The sequence below is a fragment of the Neoarius graeffei genome, chromosome 1 (genome assembly GCF_027579695.1).
Source record: "Neoarius graeffei isolate fNeoGra1 chromosome 1, fNeoGra1.pri, whole genome shotgun sequence".
In the NCBI taxonomy this organism is placed as follows: domain Eukaryota; kingdom Metazoa; phylum Chordata; class Actinopteri; order Siluriformes; family Ariidae; genus Neoarius; species Neoarius graeffei.
In genome coordinates, this window is record NC_083569.1 from 54,700,009 (window position 1) to 54,720,424 (window position 20,416).

General features: G+C 41.6%; 1 protein-coding gene across 1 annotated transcript; it reads left to right on the forward strand.

Moving 5' to 3' along the window:
* Positions 1-784: 784 nt before the first annotated feature.
* On the forward strand, positions 785-20,125 carry ostc (oligosaccharyltransferase complex subunit). Its single transcript, XM_060934850.1, has 4 exons — positions 785-1,007; positions 16,541-16,634; positions 16,741-16,938; positions 19,739-20,125. The coding sequence occupies exons 1-4, from the start codon at positions 869-871 to the stop codon at positions 19,755-19,757; spliced, it is 450 nt and encodes a 149-aa protein (XP_060790833.1). The 5' UTR covers positions 785-868; the 3' UTR covers positions 19,758-20,125.
* The last annotated feature ends 291 nt before the right edge of the window (positions 20,126-20,416 follow it).

Here is a 20,416-nt window from a genome sequence, read left to right on the forward strand (position 1 = left end):
CAAATATAATATTTTTGTCTCATTTGTTCAACCGGGTTCTCTTTATCTGCTTTTCGGCCTGGTGTGAAAATCTAATGATTTGATAATGATATGGTGGTGTAGTGGTTAGCACGGTCGCCTCACAGCAAGAAGGTCCGGGTTCGAACCCAGCAGCCAGCGAGGGCCTTTCTGTGTGGAGTTTGCATGTTCTCCCCGGTCTGCGTGGGTTTCCTCCGGGTGCTCCGGTTTCCCCGACAATCCAAAGACATGCAGTTAGGTTGACGTGGGGTGGCCTTGGGCTGAGGTGCCCTTGAGCAAGGTACCGAACCCCTGACTGCTCCCCGGGCACTTTGTGTGGTTGCCCACTGTTCTGGGTGTGTGTGCGTGTATTCAGTGCTTCAGATGGGTTAAATGCAGAGGATGAATTTCACTGTGCTTGAAGTGTGCATGTGACGAATAAAGGTTTTTTCTTCTTTCTAGGTCATTTATGCAGAAATGTCGAAAATCCTAAAGGTTTCACAAACATTTTCAAGCACCACTGTAATATGTAACACATGTACTCCTGTAAGAGTAAAACAAACCTAGGAGGATTTCCACAGCAGAGCTACACACACAGTCCACAGGTGACGTGCTTTTATTTTGACATTATTTGACTGTCCTGTGCATTTTTGCGTATAGCTCAGAAAGCGTTGACAAAATATTGTCAGGCCATGAATAATTTAAATGTAAATTTGTGAAGGTAATCTCGCCATCCTGTGTACATAAAGTAGTCGTGTTAGTTACTGGACGGAGTCTTTTATTGTGGCGGTTAGCTGTGTGCTACTTCCTGTACACGTCGCTCTTACAGTGCTGCACTAACCGGTCAGGACAAGGAGAAAAGACACGGATTATGGAAACTTTAATCGGTTTGCCCTTTGCTGTGTTAGAATGTCCAAATATCAAGCTGAAGAAGCCGTCCTGGCTGCATATGCCCTCTGCTATGACTGTGTACGCTGTGGTGATTGTGTCCTATTTTCTCATCACTGGGGGTGAGGACTCAACTCAACTAGTGTTAGCCTGCTGTGGAAATGCTCTCAGAATAGAATAGAATAGAATATGTAATCATTTTGGTAATGGCTGACATTTTGCACCAATGTTTATTATTTCTGTTTTTAAAGCAACTAGCTAAAGTGTAGTTAGCTTAGCTAAAGTACTGAAGCCGAGAGCGACCGTTTACAATAATCTTTTTGTGCCCTTTTTTTTTTTTTGCAGGATTATGAATCATTTTCTAAAATTATTCATTAATTATTAATCACTTTCTAATTTGTATGTATGTTTTTTGTTTACTTATGTATTTATTCAGATATCTATGTATTTTATTTACACTACCTGACCTAAAATATCGGCGCGTTACTGGTTTTCGTGGATGTAAGGGTTCAGATAAATGTAACACTTAAAAGAAGTGTAGAGATGTTGATAATCATGCACCAAGCGAAACACCAATTAGTTCTCAACTTACGCATAAAACAACAAAAACACTTGGAAAATATCTGCAGCTGGGGGCAGCCATTTTCTAAATATGTAAATTGTGGGATCACGTGGGCATATGTCGTCACCGGTTTTTTGTAATTCACGTCATTCTTTAAAGTTCCGTCATCTGGTGGGCCAGGTCACCAGCGGCGCGGGAAGACATTGTCGGCAGGGGGTGCTGTGACGTGACCTGGGACATTTTTTTGAAGGGGGGTCTGGGGGTCCTCCCCCAGAAAATTTTGTATTTCTTAGATGCAATTTCCTGCATTTTAACCAATCAGGCGTCCGAAATCCTTTTAAGCTTGCAATTGCAATATTTAAATTTTGTTAAACTGCCTACTACTTATAGGCCTAATCTGTAAAAACGACTTTTTTTTTTTTTTTTTTTTTTTTGAGTGATGACGGAAGAATCTGAAGCCTGTCTGTCAATGACAATTCTCAGTTAACACGATTATGAAGGACAGGTTATTTTAGAAGCAGAAGCACACAGCTGTGGTTTAACAGTCGCAGGTTTTACATCTGCTCTAGATAAACTGAAGGAGACGCGGATTCCACCCGATTACAGCCTTACATACCCAGATCCAGTCAAGCGAGTGTGCATTTCAAATACAGTAGTTAGTCGCACGCACGTACACACACACACACACACACATGAAACAGAACAACACTCTCGCTGGAACAACACAAACACCATGGTTCTCTCAATCAACAGACCAAAATCCATGAACCCACTCATCCTACTACTATGGGTTAGTGACACTAATGGCCCTTTTCCACTACCCTTTTTCAGCTCACTTCAGCTCGCTTCAGCTCACTTCAGCCCGACACGGCTCGCGTTTCGACTACCAAAAACCAGCACGACTCAGCTCGTTTCAGCCCTGCTTAGCCCCTAAAACTCGCACCGTTTTGGAGTAGGGCTGAAGCGAGCCAAGCCGTGCCGAGTGAGGCTGGGGGCGTGAGGAGACACTCCCCTGCGCACTGATTGGTGAGGAGGCGTGTCCTCACATGCTCACACGCCCCGCGAGCGCGCTGGGATCTGTAAACACCGCAAACCCGGAAGGAGAAGAATTACGAATTACGAGAATTTCTGAAGCCTTATGCGCCTCGCCTCATCTATACGCTCTTGCCAGTATCTGTTGGCATTGTCGGTGACAACAAGCCACAGCACCAAGACCAGCAACACTAACGACTCCATGTCCTCCATGTTTATTGTTTACTCTCCGGGTTGTGAGACTACTGCTTAAAAGCTCACTGATGTCACTGTTTGCGCTGCTTAACGACATCACCTGACGTCCACCCACTTTCGCTAACTCCACCCAATGTGTCCACCCACTTCCAGCCAGCACGGTTCAGCGCGGTTGTAGTCGAAATGCAACTCCAACAGCCCCACTCAGCTCGACTCAGCACGGCACGACTCAGCCCGACTCAGCCGCGTTTGTAGTGGAAAAGCGGCATAACTTGGTGTTCTATTGCAAAAATCACTCATAAAAGTGATGCAGCGGTATTTCACACTCTCCATTAAGAAAAGTAAAAGTAAAACATGATGAGCATGGACACACCGTTTTAAACGAACATTTTTTAAGACTGTAGTTACATCTGAGTCAACTTCAAAGCACGATGCTAGCAACACCTGCACTTGTTCAAGGCATACCAAATAGGCTCAAGTGAACACGACACAGCAGGCAAAATTAATAACCAAATGGCCTTACTTTAAAATGCTGTCTTGATCATATGACTTCTCGCAATTATTCCACTTAAATCCGCACGGTTTAACACACCCAACGCAGATACCAAACTGGAAATGTGCTAACATTGTATTTCTCTACAGACGGTCGACTCGTACTCGCTTCCTGTTGTAATTTCGCACGCTGAAAAGCTGAACGTCAACGTCACGACAAAAAAAATTCTGATGGTCCACTAGGCTACATATTAAGTTATAAGTTTTAATTAAATCCTTTTTTAAATAACTAAAATGTAGCCCTCATCATCCTACATCTAAAACATGACATATAAAATCAGCAGAGCCAAATGAAAACAAATAAATAAATATATTTTCACATAAGTTTTGTTTTATGTTCATGTCAGTTTTGAGGGTCCACCACCAGGGGGTGCTGCCGCACCCCCGGTTCCCGCGCCGGTGCAGGTCACTGTTAAACTAGGGCGTAATTTTGGGTAGGGACGCTAGGGACGTGTCCCTACCAATATTTAGCCGCTACTGTGTAATCACGATCAATAAAACCGATGTCCTAACCTGAGCAATGATTATATGGCACGCAAAGGGTTAAATGTATGACACTGCTAATAATCCCTCCTCTAACGTACTGTAGTACATTCTCTGATTAGCTACCTGTTTCTCGCTAACTTACATGGTTGGCTATCCCAGCTGTCACTCCATCTGCTGTAAAAGCAGCACACTTCCCACAGCAGCCGTGACTACCCGCCCATCAACTCACACGTACACACCTGACCTACCCCACACACCCCCCACTCTCCGTCAGCCTACAAATTGAGCTGGACTTCGATGTCCATGCATGCTTGCCCTACGACTCGCATACTGACTTGAGTATCATGGACGATGGCCCCCCCTCCCAAGAAACGAGACATTCGTTCATTCTTCTTCAAAGTCAAGAATGTAAGTGCAGGGTTTCCGTCGAGTTTTAAAAACTCAACAAAATCCTTTTGATGTATGGAAACCCTTCATAAAAGTATTGCTGCGGCTCCTTAAGCAGGTTTAGCAACGTGACAGGACGCATCAGAGCTAGGCTACTGCATAGCTGCAGAGAAAAGGAATGCTGGAGCAATGTAACTTGGTGTTAGATAATATCCTCAATGAATGAATGTTAAATTTATAGACCTAATGGTTTTACAGAATGTACCGGTAAGTAGTCAGATGTAGGCTACTGCATGGCCATGCAGATGTGCGACTTGCATTTCAGAATCAACAGCGTGACAGCCGCTGAGTCTGCTGCGTTCACCGTTTTACAGAGACCTCTTTCTACTACTACTAAGCTAGGCTAGATACAACAAATCCATGGTCCTTTACTGCCATCTACAGACGAATATTAAAGTTCTGCCTTGGATCACTTTTGTGTCCCCACCAATGTCAAAATCAAAGTTACTCCCTTGCTGTTAAACATGTTTTAGGAACAGAAGAAACAATCACGAACAACAAAAACTGTTTATTCAGAAAATAAAATCACGTGAAAGTACGTGTCCTGAGTGAAATTGACACTTTTTTTTTTTTTTTGGCTTTGTTTGAACAAGCAAAAACAGTGCAAAAATTAACCATATTGAAGACAGATTAAGCTGTTTGCATGAAAGATGGTGTCTGTCTGACCCCAGCTGTAATTATCATGTGATGCATGACATCATGCACAAGGGGTCTATAAACAGTATACGTATCATACTACAACAGTGGGGGTATATAAAATAACTTGCAAAGCAGTAAATGAAACCGAGATTAAAAAAACAGCCAAGACATAATGGCGGATACATAGTGAGGGACACTTTTTTTTTTTTTTAGGAACTGAAATAAAAGATCAAAAAGCCTAATTTTTGTGGTGCTAGTTTGTAATATATGCTCATTCCAACTTGCCTGGTCAGGCATGTCTGGGAGATATCCCACTTGCCCGAATGCGTGTTTCACTTGCCCCGGGCAATCGGGCAGTCCTTAATGTTGAGCCCTGAATGTGATGAGAGCTCACAGGATTGGTACTAAACAGCTGTGTGGCCATAAAGAAAACCACTTGTTAGTGATGCTAATTAGGAGAAAAGGCTTCAATTTGCAAGGGAGCAAAAAGATTGGACTCTGGAGCAATGGACTTGCATCAAACAATACACATCAGAACGAGACTTCATTGCTTTGGCTCAGTGTAGTAGAGAATGAAACAGCAGCAAGTATATTACCTGAGAGAAAATAAATAAATAAATCTTGCACTTTTTATTTATAAAGTCCTATATGCAATATAAAGTGTTGACTAAAGGGCTGACTATAAAGTATATTGCCTAGGTGGTGGTGGGGGGGAATTATTTCGGTTCAACAGTCTTATGGCATGTGAGAAAAAGCTGTTGTAGAACCTGACTGTTCTACTTCAGAGGCTGCATAGCCTCTTTCCGGAAACCAGCAGCGAGAACAGTCCATAGTGGGGGTGGGAGGTGTTTCTGCTGATGTTGTGAGCCCTGGTCAGGCAGCGTTTTTCTGCAATATCCTGTATTGGAGGAAGTGAAGTCCCGCTGATTTTCTCTGCTGTCTTCACCACCCTCTGCAGAGACTTCCAGTCAGAGGCCCTACAGGCCCTAAAATAGAAAAAGGTTATGTGGTCTGAGTCCAGATTTACTCTCTTCCTGAGTGACTGGCATGTCAGGGTAAGAAGGGAAGCAAATGAAGCAATGCACCCATCATGCATAGTGGTGACTGAAAAAGCCTCTGGAGATGGTTGCTGTGTCCGAAATCACTCATTCATTCACTACTCACTATCTAGGGAATTCTATATAGAGGACTATATAGTGAGCTCATTGGTAAAATGGGGGGTGACCCCAAAACTTTTGGACACTACTTCGCCGTGCTGTTATTTACATCATTACTGTTGCACAATTAAAACATGCCAGATCAGTTGGCTGGTGGGTTTTCAAAATCAGGGTTTCCTGCAGAAAATCAGTTAGTCAAGGTGGTGACCAGGGGGGAGGGGGCGTTGCCCGGGGGGCAGTGGCAGCGGCGACAGTTGGGCAGACGGTGTCCTGTTTGGGCGACGTTGGCAAGAAATCTGGATCACAGGGCCAACAACTTCTTTAAGGGCAACATCCTTCTTTTATTTACTGAACTCTTTATAAATAAACAAAACAGTTAAAGTGCAGTAACAAAGTGTGATAAACAATAACAAGATAACATACAATCACACATGTGCAAGTATTCTAGTGTGATACAACTTCACATAGTTGTCTGTAAACTCTGAAGGGGCACTGTTGAGTCTTGTTTGTGATTGGGGTTAGAGGTCTGCGCGGGTCGGATTTTTCAGTCCCGCCCGCACCCGCATTGTGCAGTCCCGCTCCCGCAAAGAATTATGATTTTCAGTCCCGCTCCCGCCTGCGCCTGCCATATTTTGTCCCGCTCCCGCCCGCAAATCCCGCATGATGCAGACGTTCGCGTTATTTCTCAGGAAAGTTCTTGTCTTGACACAGCGTGATGGTTCCCCGCCCCCTACTTTGAGTGGATTTGAGCATAAATATCTACAGCTCACATTCACGTTTGTTGTTATTTACCTTGTTTCTGAATTCGGAATGTTGAAATGGCAACATGTAGACATAATAATAATAATAATAATAATAATAATAATTATTATTATTATTATTATTTAAGTAGGCTAATCATTTAAGTATGCGCTCTCCCGTGGTGCGTCTCCTATGAATAATTAGTGTGAAAGGAGAGATGGATCGCACTCTTGAACTTATTCTTTTAGTTACATTTCTTTTCAGTTGTTTTTAGCAGCAGAAGGAGACAAACGTTTCGGCTGTTGCCTTCGTCAGTGTCTATAATAATAATAATAATAATAATAATAAAAAACAATAAAAAAAGACAGGCGAGCACGCAATTCCAAGTGGAAATTTGGTATATTTATTGTTCAGCCATACAAAACATTAGGCTAACCCAGTTTACATTTGTAAAGCATTTCTAACTAGAATATCCTAGTATATCAGAACCTTTTGGCACTTATCACAGCAAGCAAAGGGCAGCTGATTTCCCTCCACGTCGTACACGAGTGAGAATGATTTCCAAATGTCCGATTTCAGGACTTGACTTTTTAACGGTAAATGTACCTCTTTTTAAAGCAGCACTTACTTTTGAAGCACTGTGAGCTTCAGTAGAGGAGCTCTGCTCTTCTCCCATGATCAGAGATCTCAAACACGGAAGAGGAAAGGAATCGGAAATGTATGAGAGATATTTATCCTCTCCTGGATCAGAATCAGAATTCTGATGACCAGCTCATCTAAGGTGTCATTGAGGCATTATGCATGGATTAAAGCAAAAAAAAAAAAATCATCTGACTGAAAAAAAAAGCTCCATGTCGTTGGCCCCTACCACGTCAGCGATGCGTCAAATTTTAAACGTCATGTTGTCCATTATCCCCTCAGCCCCTACTTATACTACATTTACATAATTTTAACAATGACTAAAGCTAAGGCAAGACTTGACCATTGTCATTACTGGCTATAAATGATGAAACATCAAGTTTTCAGCGCAAAGTGAAAATTTACTTCAACAATACTTTAGTAATGCACAGCAGTTGTTAAGAGAAAAGTGCAAGTGCAGTCGAACTTGAACCATGCTTTCAAAAGAGTGGAACAGAAAGAAAAATAAGAAAATCTGTTGAAATAAAGCCAGGAAACAAGAAAAGTAAAGTGAAAGTTCACTTTTTCTGCTTCTTTGCAGTGAAGCCAAAGGCATCTAGTTTGGCAACACCCGATGCCCGTTTTTGTTTCTTTTTCCTTGGCACAGCAGCAGGAGCTTGCCGTTATCGCCCATTTCATTTCGCCAAGCCCATCTCCACTTATTCTTTACCATTTTGTCAATGTCTGACACATCTGTGCCTTCATTTAAAAGAAGCGCGTCCATGCTGGCAAAACCGAAAGTAATTTGACGCGCTCTAGTGATGGAAATCGAAGGACCTGTGTCCGGTGAAATATGGCCTTATACGCAGTACTTGAGTTGAGGGGGGGGATGTGGGGGGAGGCATCCCCCTTCTGAAATAAAAATCTCAAATCATCCCCCTTATAAAACGGCCATCCCCCCATCACATCCCTTGTGCCATTTTACCAATTAATGTGGAAATTAGCCTACTATTATTTTAACAAATATTACTACCATTTCAACATTAGAGGCTTTGCGCAGTGATAGCCTACATGTAGCCGGATAAAAAAGACGCATATTTATTTATTCGGTTGCACCTCTCATTCACACCTACAGTACCAGTCAAAAGTTTGGAAACGCCTCTAATTCAGTGGTTTTTCATTATTTTAAAATTTTCTGAATTGTAGATTAATACTAAAGTCAGTCATCGACATTATGAAGAAATATATATATGGAATTATTTGGTAAACAAAAAAAAAAAAAGTGTTAATCAAACCAGAATATGTTTTATATTTTAGATTCTTCAAAGTAGGCACCTTTTGCTTAGATGACAGCTTTGCACATCTTGGCATTTTCTCAGTCAGCTTTACGAGGTAGTCACCCGGAATGGCTTTCAGTTTACAGCTGTGCCTTGTCAAGAGTTAATTTCTTGAATTTCTTGACGTCTTAATGTGTTTGAGACCATCAGTTGTGTTGTGAAGAGGTAGAGTTGGTATACAGTGAATGGCCCTATTTGAGTACTGCTCTAATCCATATTATCCCAAGAACTACTCAACTAAGTAAAGAAAAACGACAGTCCATGATTACTTTAAGAAATGAAGGTCAGTCAGTCTGAAAAAGTTTGGGATGAGTTGGACCGCAGAGGCAAGGCAAAGCAGCCAACGAGTGCTCAGCACCTCTGCGAACTCCTTCGAGACTGTTGGAAAACCATTTCGAGTGATGACCTCATGAAGCTGATTGAGAGAATGTCAAGAGTGTGCAAAGCTGTAATCAAAGCAAAAGGTGCCTACTTTAAGGCTACGTTTACACTAGACCGTATCTGTCTCGTTTTCTTCGCGGATGCACTGTCCGTTTACATTAACCCCCCTGAAAAAGCGGGGAAACGGGAATCCGCCAGCGTCCACGTATTCAATCTAGATCGTATCAGCTCCGGTGCTGTGTAAACACTGAGAATACGCGAATACGCTGTGCTGAGCTCTAGCTGGCGTCTCATTGGACAACGTCACTGTGACATCCACCTTCCTGATTCGCTGGCGTTGGTCATGTGACGCGACTGCTGAAAAACGGCGCAGACTTCCGCCTTGTATCACCTTTCATTAAAGAGTATAAAAGTATGAAAATACTGCAAATACTGATGCAAATACTGCCCATTGTGTAGTTATGATTGTCTTTAGGCTTGCCATCCTTCCACTTGCAAGTAATAAGTGATATGCGCTGGGATCTCACACACAGCGGCTCAGTCCCGAATCGTGGCTTGTTCACTTCACTCGCGCGCTCTGTGAGCTGCGCAGGGCCGGAGTGCGCACCCTCCAGAGGGCACTCGCTGTTCAGGGCGGAGTGATTTGGAGCGCAGGATGCCTGCGGAGCCGAGCGTATCCGCGTATTGGTGTTGCTGTGTGCACGGCTAACGGTTTTAGTGTAAACGCGAATCGTTTTAAGAACGTTAATCTGATGATCCGCTGATTCGACGTAATGTAAACGTAGCCTATGAATCTAAAATCTAAAACATTTTGGTTTGATTAACATTTTAAAGTTTACTAAATGATTCCTTACGTGTTGCTGCATAGTCTGGATGACTTCAGTATTCATTTACAATGTAGGAAAAAAATTTAAAAATAAAAACATCGAATTTGAAGGTGTTTCCAAACTTTTGACTGGTACTGTATATGTAGGGTGACCAGACGTCCCGGTTTTACCAGGACAGTCCCGATTTGGGGTTGTGTGTCCCGAGTCCCGACAAAAGTCTGTCGGGACACGGATATGTCCCGGTTTTCACCACTCGCGACGTCAGGGGCGCCGCCAGGGGGGGGAAGTTAGGACGATTCTAAGGGCCTGGCACTGACGGGGGCCTGTGAGGGATATTAATATTATTTTAATAGTATTGCCTTGTGTAAATTTTTGAAATAAAATATTTCATTTCATCTGTTAAAATATGCAAATTATACATGGTTATGATTTGCTATAAAATTTTTCTTGAATTATTTATGATATTGTCATTTCACCCCTCCACCCTTGTGCACATTATGCAGGTGTGTTTAACGTTAGCAAGACAGCTATTATATTGGGTAGTGGAGCTAAGTCTAACATTTGACTTGCCACGAAACACCTGCATAATGTGCACTACTGCAACACATACAACACATTTGTACCGCACTTACACTTTGAATTAATTCAACAATATCATAGTCGCCACTGAAGTCCACTCGATCCTTGTTTACCGTCAATGGATCGGTCACTCGTCAAACAGTCCGCCAGAATCCGAGTAGGAAATGGCCGCAACAGCCTCCGGGGGAATGGCTGAGCGGAGCGGTCAGTCAAACACAAGTTACCCAATGGGAATGCATTCCTGGACAGCCCACCCACACATGAAGTTTGTGCCAAAACTGCAATCAAAAAGTCAGGGAGCGCAAACGAGAAAGCTGGAATCGCAACCAAAATAAATTACGTTAAACAAAACTGAGAAAGACGCGGAACAAAAATAAAAGGTTTCTGAAAAGTAATAAACTGATATTTTGCATGATTACACGAATAATTTGTTTGCCAGTCTTAAAAAAATTGACTTTTTTTTGTATTTTGATTTGTCGTTTTTGTTTGATATTTCAAAAGTATTGTATGAACATTTTGGCACAAAATTGATTCCATAATCGCAGGGCTGACACATAGACACAGACAACCATCCACACTCACATTCACACCTACGGTCAATTTAGAGTCACCAGTTAACCTAACCTGCATGTCTTTGGACTGTGGGGGAAACCGGAGCACCCGGAGGAAACCCACGCGGACACGGGGAGAACATGTAAACTCCACACAGAAATGCCCTCGCCGGCCCCGGGGCTCGAACCCGGACCTTCTTGCTGTGAGGCGACAGTGCTAACCACTACACCACTGTGCCGCCATGTTTGGTTTAGATGAATAATTATCTTGCCTCCACGTGTCCATCCCACGACGACAGGTTGTATGATATCCAGATGCCAGATAATTAGCCTCTTCCCGTTAAAAAAAAATAATGTTGGCATAGCAACAAGTGATAGATGGCGCAGTAACCTATTTAACCAGCAGATGCTGCTATTCGGCCTCATCGTGATGTGGCCGTGTTTTTGTCTATGCATGCGTGGATGCGGCAGATTTTAATTTTTTTTCCGGGGGGACGTAGTCAAGGCGGGGGTCAGTTGTTGTCAAGGTGGCCGCCCTAACTATAAAGCGTTGCGGGAAACCCTGCAAAATAATAAATACATATTCTACTGAGCGTATTTCCCACATTTAATAAATAGAGTACTTTGTGTCTGTTGCATCTTTCAGTTCTTATAAATCAAGGCTGAATACTTTCTTCTTTGCCGCTGCCTTTTATTAAGAAGAAGAAACCTTTATTCGTCACATGCACACTTCAAGCACAGTGAAATTCATCCTCTGCATTTAACCCATCTGAAGCAGTGAGCGCGTGCACACACCCAGAGCAGTGGGCAGCCACGCCAGAGCGCCTGGGGAGCAGTCAGGGGTTCGGTACCTTGCTCAAGGGCACCTCGGCCCAAGGCCGCCCCATGTCAACCTAACTGCATGTCTTTGGACTGTGGGGGAAACCGGAGCACCCGGAGGAAACCCACGCAGACACGGGGAGAACATGCAAACTCCGCACAGAAAGGCCCAAATATTAAATCATATTTGAGGCTTTTGATTAATTCTTCACTCTGCACTGTAACTTTTATTCTTGTATTTTGTCTTATTCTAGTTTTTTTTTCCATTGTCTTACTATTTTTAATTGTACTTGAATATCCGTTTGTGTTTCTTCCTCTGTCCATTCACCCAACGCTTTTTTTTTCTCTTCTTCTCAACACTACTGCAATGCATGATGGGATATATTGCTTGGTTAGTGACATCGGTTGTACACTACTTTTCATGATGCATTGTGGGATACTATGAGCCCACTGTATAGAGTGTAATAATTCTCACTATACATTCGGACAGCACTACAAAATGGTGAACTCCGTATATAGTCCACTATGTGGAGTGATTTCGGACACAGCAAGTGTTATGATCTGTGATTGCTTCACTTGGTCGGGTTGAGGCTCAGTAATGTTATGTTATGGGGCAATAAAATGAATTCAGGGCGGCACGGTGGTGTAGTGGTTAGCGCTGTCGCCTCACAGCAAGAAGGTCCGGGTTCGAGCCCCGGGGCCGGCGAGGGCCTTTCTGTGCGGAGTTTGCATGTTCTCCCCGTGTCCGCGTGGGTTTCCTCCGGGTGCTCCGGTTTCCCCCACAGTCCAAAGACATGCAGGTTAGGTTAACTGGTGACTCTAAATTGACCGTAGGTGTGAATGTGAGTGTGAATGGTTGTCTGTGTCTATGTGTCAGCCCTGTGATGACCTGGCGACTTGTCCAGGGTGTACCCCGCCTTTCGCCCGTAGTCAGCTGGGATAGGCTCCAGCTTGCCTGTGACCCTGTAGAAGGATAAAGCGGCTAGAGATAATGAGATGAAAATGAATTCAGCTGATTATGCTGAATGACCAGATTATTGCTTCAATGAATTTCTTTTTAATTCCCCCCTTTCCCTGATGGCACGGGTATATTCCAGGATTCATCGGTATCACATTGTAAAAATGGTCTTGTCTATGCATGCTGGCATGGTACTCTTGATCTCTGTTAGGTTTTGATCTGTCTGTACTGAAGGAGGTTGAATTGACCAAGTATGATCTAGGAATTAAAAGAGTCACTGACACAGCTGCTCAGAGATGTTTCTCAGTTTATTGTAGGACAAACATGAGTATATATTCACATTCAAGAGTGTGTTATAGCGATGTGATTGGATGATGATGATGTAATTGACGAAGCGAAGTTATCCAGGGCTCTACGTTAACTTTGAGACATGGTTGCCCATTCGGGCAACCATTTGTAGAAATCTGGTTGCCCGAACTCAGAACATGGTTGCCCAAATATTACATATTTTAAATTTATTATTCAACCTTCTCAGATGCTGTCTGTATCAGCAAGCATCGACACTAGCGCCCCGTGCGAGTAATGCGGTAATTAGTCATGTAGTGAAGGACATACCAGTATTCAGTCCCCCCAGGATTTCGCAGGCCTTTTTTGTGATTGTTGCGGGCTAAAATGTCTGATGTTGCGGGGTTTTTTCCAAAAAAATTGCGATGAAAGTCGCGGTGTTTTTTAGGTTTTTGTTGCAATTGCATTGCGGGAGGAAGTGAAAGTTGCGAGAAATTGTTGCGATTTTCTCTTTTTGTGATTAAAATTGAGTGATCTGTTAAATATTAAGTTATTACTGAAAAACTATTGATTAAAATAACAAAGACACTGAGAAATGGTCCTATAAACAACTTTACCAATATAAAAGATTAGCAGGACTACAAAAATGCAGAAAAATAGGCTTTACTCATCCAAATGCACCTGTTGGTTCAAAAGTTAAAGTGCAGAGAACCTCACAGCACAACATGAAGTTACCTTAAAATATAATATAAATGCCTCAGCTTTCATGTAAGAAAAAAAAACTATTAATACTAGTACTGTGTGCAGGCAGTCTCTCCTGAAGACTAAATTAAACAATAATTATAAACTAATAAAATAAATGGCTCAGGCTTCATAGATGGAAAAAAAACAATTTGAACAGAATCTCACAGTATGATGCTGAAGCTGCCTAAACAATGGAAAATAAAATACCATTTTGGCAAAAATGTTGGCATCCATTAATTTCTTGTATTAAGTAAAAAATAATGTAAAGTGCACAGTCCTTCACTGTAAACATAACACACTTTCAGTAACAGAATTTAAGCCTATAAACACTGACTCGCACATCATGCAATGTTGCCAGATACTGCTGACGTTTTCCAGCCCAAAATATGTTCAAAACCAGCCAAAATGCACTTAAAGCCGCCCAATCTGGCCAACATAACCTTTAATAAGCAGAGAGCAGAATGTGTGAGCGAAGATAAGTCTCAAGAATTTAACTAACCAAAACAACTTGTGTATTTCTATCATGGATAAACATAAGTAGGCCAAGTAAAAGGAAACATCCCTTTTGGTTTATTGTGATAACTTGAGAAAAAAAACTTAATTTTTGTAAGCACGGCCATTCTTCCATGTATTTTAGGATTAGCATATGAACTGAAAACAAGGCAACTGGATGACTCTCAGATGTAGTAATACATATAACATAAGCCCTTGACTTCTAGACCTCTCTATTACTGACATTTAGCTATATGTAACTAGCTTAGTGATTTATAATGTTCAATAGTATACATTTTGTTTGAGAGCCTTTCAGAGTATCCAAAGGCTCTCAGATCATAAAAAGCATGTGGCTCATGAAAATATTCATCATAAAAATTAAAGCTAGACGGCCTTTCAATTTCAAAAAAATCGGTGAAATTTAGTTCCTTCTGAAATTTGGTCATTGTGAGATGTTTAGTTCTGTAATATCTCAAAAAAAAAAAAACCCAGGCCATTCTGTGGCTGGGAAGTTATTTAATTTGAGGGGATTCCCTAACAAATAATGAGCATGAAATCGCTCGCTGCGTGCAGTCAAGCAGACAGAGGAAGTCCGTGTGCACATGCACAGGTTTACCTTTGACCGTGCACTGACAGTTACATCATTGTCGTTAAATGAACAGCTGATCACACCGAGGCGCTCCCTGACCGCTGATATTTATTAGTTGGTTCCTGTGTTTCCTTTCCTTCGCAACATTAATGTCTTTTCTCACTTTCTGTTACTGTAGTCGGTCTTTCATGTTTTGTTTGCACACTCACATCCTCCATTTCCCTCTCCTGTTTCAAATTTGTATCCCGCATTGCCTTGCGTGAATGGGGAAAGCCCACCACGTGATGCATGATGCATCTTGTATTGCGTCATGGTGAAGCAGGAAAAAATGGCGGAGAATTTAGGGCCACGTGGCCCTAAATTCATTAATTGTTCTATGGGGGGACCTAATAAAATTGGAAGTCTGCGATTTGAATTCAGTTGCTTTCAGTCCACTAAACAAAAATAATTGGATGTCGGGGAAAATTCTTTTTCTGACCTAAACTTGAAAAATCTGAAAGGCAGTCTACCTTTTATAAAGGAAGACGAATCCTTCATTGATCCTCATCAGTAAAGCCCAGCACACACCTTCCTGATTTCATTGGGGCTTCGTGTGTCGGGCGATCGGTTACGAGTATACGGGCCCGATTTGATCAGTTCAAAATTCCCCGCACACATTTGCGAGACATTGTACACGTTCAGCCCGAATAGATGGTCATGTGTTCACGATATCACGTGATAGTACAAAATACACACACACACACACACACACACACACACGTAGAGAAGTATTACATTTTGAATATTAGAATCAAAAAGGGATGATAATCCCAACTAGACAAATCAATAATAAGAATTGATTCTAATTTGTTCAGTCGTTCTTAAAATTCAACTTGTTCCGGGATTCCGGACAAGCGATTGCTGTACCACTGACAATGCTATAATACTTTACCAGGCATTTTCAAAGCTGACATGATTACAGCCATAGCCTCGTTCCTCTTTTCCTGTTTGCTGTAATCAGGTGAACTAATGTCATAGACAGGTGAACCCTTCCCAAAGTGACCCAAGTTGTGCTTCCTGTTCTGCAGTCCACGTGCGATCAATCCTGGCACTCTAATTGGCTGTTTAAAATTATCATAACCAATGAGATCGTAGTAACAATGCATACACTACCGGTTGTGTTGCATACGAGGAGATTGCATCCGAAAATATCAAGACCAGTTTGATCTGAACCGAGAACCGATGAAATCGCCTACAAGGTGCTCCCGCACACATTTACGATTCGCAAGCGATTTAATTGGTCTGACAAAATCGTAAGCGAATCGGGAAGGTGTGTGGTGGGCTTAAGCTCTTTATCCTGGTTAGGGTTGCATTGGATCCAGAGCCTGTTCCCAAAACACTAGTCATGAATCAGGAAACACCCTGGATGGGATGCCAGTCTATGGAAGGCACCACATACATTCACACGTATTACTGTAGCTAGTCTACTTTTTTTTTCTTTTTTGTAGGAGGAAACTGGAGAACCTGAAAGAAACCCATGTGAATACAGGGAGAACAGGTGCAGAGATAGTCACTGGTGCTCAATATTGAGTAGGAGCCCTGGAGCTCTGACTAAAATCATGTAGCAGGAATAAAACCAATGTTTGTTTAATTGGTTTACAATCCCAAACGTGTTTTACTTCCAGGTATAATCTATGATGTTATTGTTGAGCCTCCCAGCGTGGGTTCAATGACTGATGAACACGGACACCAGAGACCTGTGGCTTTTTTGGCTTACAGGTGAGTTTTATGAGCCTAAATGAAAGCATGCAGTTTCTGTAGCAAGTGTGTGGATGGAAGAGTTTTAAATGGATCCCGGTGAATCCGTTCATGTTGTCTGTCTCAGGGTGAACGGGCAGTACATCATGGAAGGCCTGGCGTCCAGTTTCCTCTTCACTATGGGTGGTCTCGGCTTCATCATTCTGGACCGCTCCAATGCCCCAAATATTCCTAAACTCAACCGCTTCCTACTACTTTTCATTGGCTTTGTGAGTGTACTGCTGAGCTTCTTCATGGCCCGAGTGTTCATGAGGATGAAGCTGCCGTAAGTCCAACCTTTTATCCCAGTATCTAATATACTAGTGCATCTAAAAAAATTAGAATACCATGAAAAAGTTATTTTTTTCATAATTTAATTCAAAAAGGTAAACTTTCATATATTCTGTATTCATTACATGTAAAGTGAAATATTTAAAACCTTTTGTTTTAATTTTGATGATTATGACTTATAGCTCATGAAAATCAGAAATCCAGTATCTCAAATTATTAGAATATTCCCTAAGATCAATCAAAAAAAGAATTTACAATACAGAAATCTCCAACTTCTGAAAAGTATATTCATTTATACACTCAATACTTGGTTGGGGCTCCTTTACCATGAATTACTGTATCAGTGCGGTGTGGCATGGAGGTGATCAGTCTGTGGCACTGCTAAGGTGTTATTGATGCCCAGGTTGCTTTGATAGTGGCCTTCAGCGTATCTGTATTTTTGGGTCGGGTGTTTCTCATCTTCCTCTTGACAATACCCCATAGATTCTCTATGGGGTTCAGGTCAGGCAAGTTGGCTGGCCAATCAAACACAGTAATATCATGGTCAGCAAACCATTTGGTAGTAGTTTTGGCACTGTGGGTAGGTGCCAAGTCCTGTTGGAAAAGGAAATCAGCATCTCCAAAAAGCTCATCAGCAGATGGAAGCATGAAGTGCTCTAAAATCTCCTGGTAGATGGCCGTGTTGACTTTGGACTTGATAAAATACAGTGGACCAACACCAGCAGATGACATGGCACCCCAAATCATCACAGACTGTGGAAACTTCACACTGGGCTTCAAACACCTTGGATTCTGTGCCTCTCCACTCTTCCTCCAGACTCTAGGACCATGATTTCCAAATTAAATGCAAAATGTACTTTCTTCTGAAAAGAGGACTTTGGACCACTGAGCAACAGTCCATTTCTTTCTCTCCTTAGCCCAGATAAGACACTTCTGACATTGTCTCTGGCTCAAGAGTAGCTTGATATTAGGAATGCGAAATTTGTATCCCCTTTCTTGAAGATGTCTGTTCGTGATGGGTCTTGATACACTGACACCAGCCTCAGTCCACTCCTTGTGAAGCTCTCCCAAGTTCTTGAATCAACTTTTCTTGACAATCCTCTCAAGACTGCGGCCATCCCTGTTGCTTGTGCACCTTTTCCAGCCACCCTTTTCAGCAATGACCTTTTGTGGCTTACCCTCCTTGTGCAGGGCATCAGTGATCATCTTCTGGACAACAGTCAAGTCAGCAGTCTTCCCCATGATTGTGGTTGTGTGTACTGAACTAGACCGAGAGATACACTGTGTTCATACTGTTTTACTCAAACTCGAAATGAAATATTCTAATATTTTGAGATGTTTGTTTTTGTACTGTATGCCATACTGATTAAAATTAAAATAGAAAAATGCTTAACATTTTAGTTTGTGTAATGAGTCTATAATATAACTTTCACTTTCTTAAATAACTGATGGAAAATATTGAACTTTTTCACAGTATTCTAATTTTTTTTTTTGAGATGCACTAGTAATATCCTGATCACTTTCTCCACCTTTGATTAACTCAGTCTTGGTTGAAAGGATGTATGGAATCCTTGAGGAAACATTTCTTAACTTCTAAGTTTTATGTATGACTGCAGAATTATTCTGCTACAGGAGCCTGCTGAAATCACACAGCTGGAGCTTTGTTACTTGTGCATACATGTGTGATACGTACAGTACGTGTCGGTGAACAAAAAAATTATACAAGTTTTATGAGTTATCTGTACGACAAACTATTTTGATTTGATTCAAGTCAGGAAATAGGATTTGCTTCAAATGTTTCACTTGAGTGACCTGAATATTCCACTGTTGCATCTAAACCTGGACTAAATAGGACTGACCATTTAATGGTGAATTTCATTGTAATTGAAAATTGCAAAGTGATGGTTGAAATATTTTTAACAATTATTCCACGAAATCAAGTCGTACACGAGCCGATAGCCGACGAGGCGCATAGCACCGAGTTGGCTGTAAGCCATGTATGATGAGATTGAGTGGAATAACTCTTTTATTCTGTCCACATTCACTGGATTTGGAGAGATGGAGCAAAAACCTATTGATGGCAAGTGCTGTCGTGCCGAGGTATAGAATAGCTTTAGACATTTTAATTCTTCCTTGGACATTTCAGTTATATAATTTTCAAACTGGTCTTAAAAAAAATAAATTTTAATGCTTAAAGATGAAGAATGTAAACAAACCGGCAAAATGACAGGAACAATTTGTAAAAAAAAAAAAATGCTATAATAATTCTTGAAAAGTTTAAAAAAAAAATATTCTTACTATCAAATTTTATTTATTTATTTTTTTGGGGGGTGAGAGTGGGTTTTGTTTTTGAATAGAGTTTTTATTTCTTCCTCGGTTGGTTCAGCAACACACGCGGCCAATTTGTTTTTCTCTACTCACGGTATGAGCTGATATCCTAGTAGTAGAGTAGCCAATCAGAGCGCGCGATCACTCATATCCAGTGACTGCGGATAGAATAACTATGTATATTCTGGCTGACTGCCTCGATCCTCCTCTCTGTTGTAATTCCACACTGTCGGCAGGTTCACAAACACTGGTTTTGTACAAATCATCTTGAATCCTCTTAGAAAGTGAAAGTGTTCACAATACATTACAAAAAAATAGTTTATATTCTTGGTTTACCCTGACATGCTGCTTCATGCTTTGGCAAATATGCTTATTGTAAATATCGCAGCTTGTTTCAAATCCTGCATGTTGTTTTTCTCAGTTGGAACATATGAAGTGTAACACGTTTGTGTTTGTCTCATTTGCAGTGGTTATCTCATGGGTTAAAGCTGGACAAGGCCTTTTCACACGGTGCACGCCACAGGCAGAGACCGAAGAATAATTTGCATATGAACAGAATATTACCTTCCTGTGTGTGCGTGCGAGAGATTAAAAAAAGTACACTGTATCCTGTCCCCATCCCAAAGGGCTTCAGGTCACAGCATTTAGGTTCATTATATTGTGTGCAGAATGTGCATATCCTGATCAGGAAAGGAAGGCACGTCTTATTTGGAGCTCTGTGCTAAATGATCAAAATAGGTTTACACATGGAGTCAATTCTATGCTAGGGCTGAAGAAAAGGATTTTAAATCTGGCCTGTGTGGGGTGGGTTTTTCTATGTAAATCTAAAATAAAGGCTCTTTATACAACTCTGATACATTTGTGTTGTGTGTTTTTTTTTTTTTTTTTTTTTAAATGTATAAATCTAACATGACCAATTTAATTTTGTGTGTGGAAGTGTGATATGTAAAATATAGGGGCCTTTATTCTTTAAACTTTATCAGAAAGTGGTGCAGGTTCAAGAGGTCAGTCTTTGAGCCCAAATATTTATTCTCAAATAATTTGCTTTCCGGGTGGCACGGTGGTGTAGTGGTTAGCGCTGTCGCCTCACAGCAAGAAGGTCCGGGTTCGAGCCCCGTGGCCGGCGAGGGCCTTTCTGTGCGGAG

Excerpts from the sequence above, each read along its gene's own strand:
- ostc (XM_060934850.1), top strand. The coding sequence starts at position 869 with ATGGAAACTTTAATCGGTTTGCCCTTTGCTGTGTTAGAATGTCCAAAT. Across the intron at positions 1,008-16,540 it reads CTATTTTCTCATCACTGGGG|GTATAATCTATGATGTTATT; the intron begins GTGAGGACTCAA and ends TTTTACTTCCAG. Across the intron at positions 16,635-16,740 it reads GTGGCTTTTTTGGCTTACAG|GGTGAACGGGCAGTACATCA; the intron begins GTGAGTTTTATG and ends TGTCTGTCTCAG.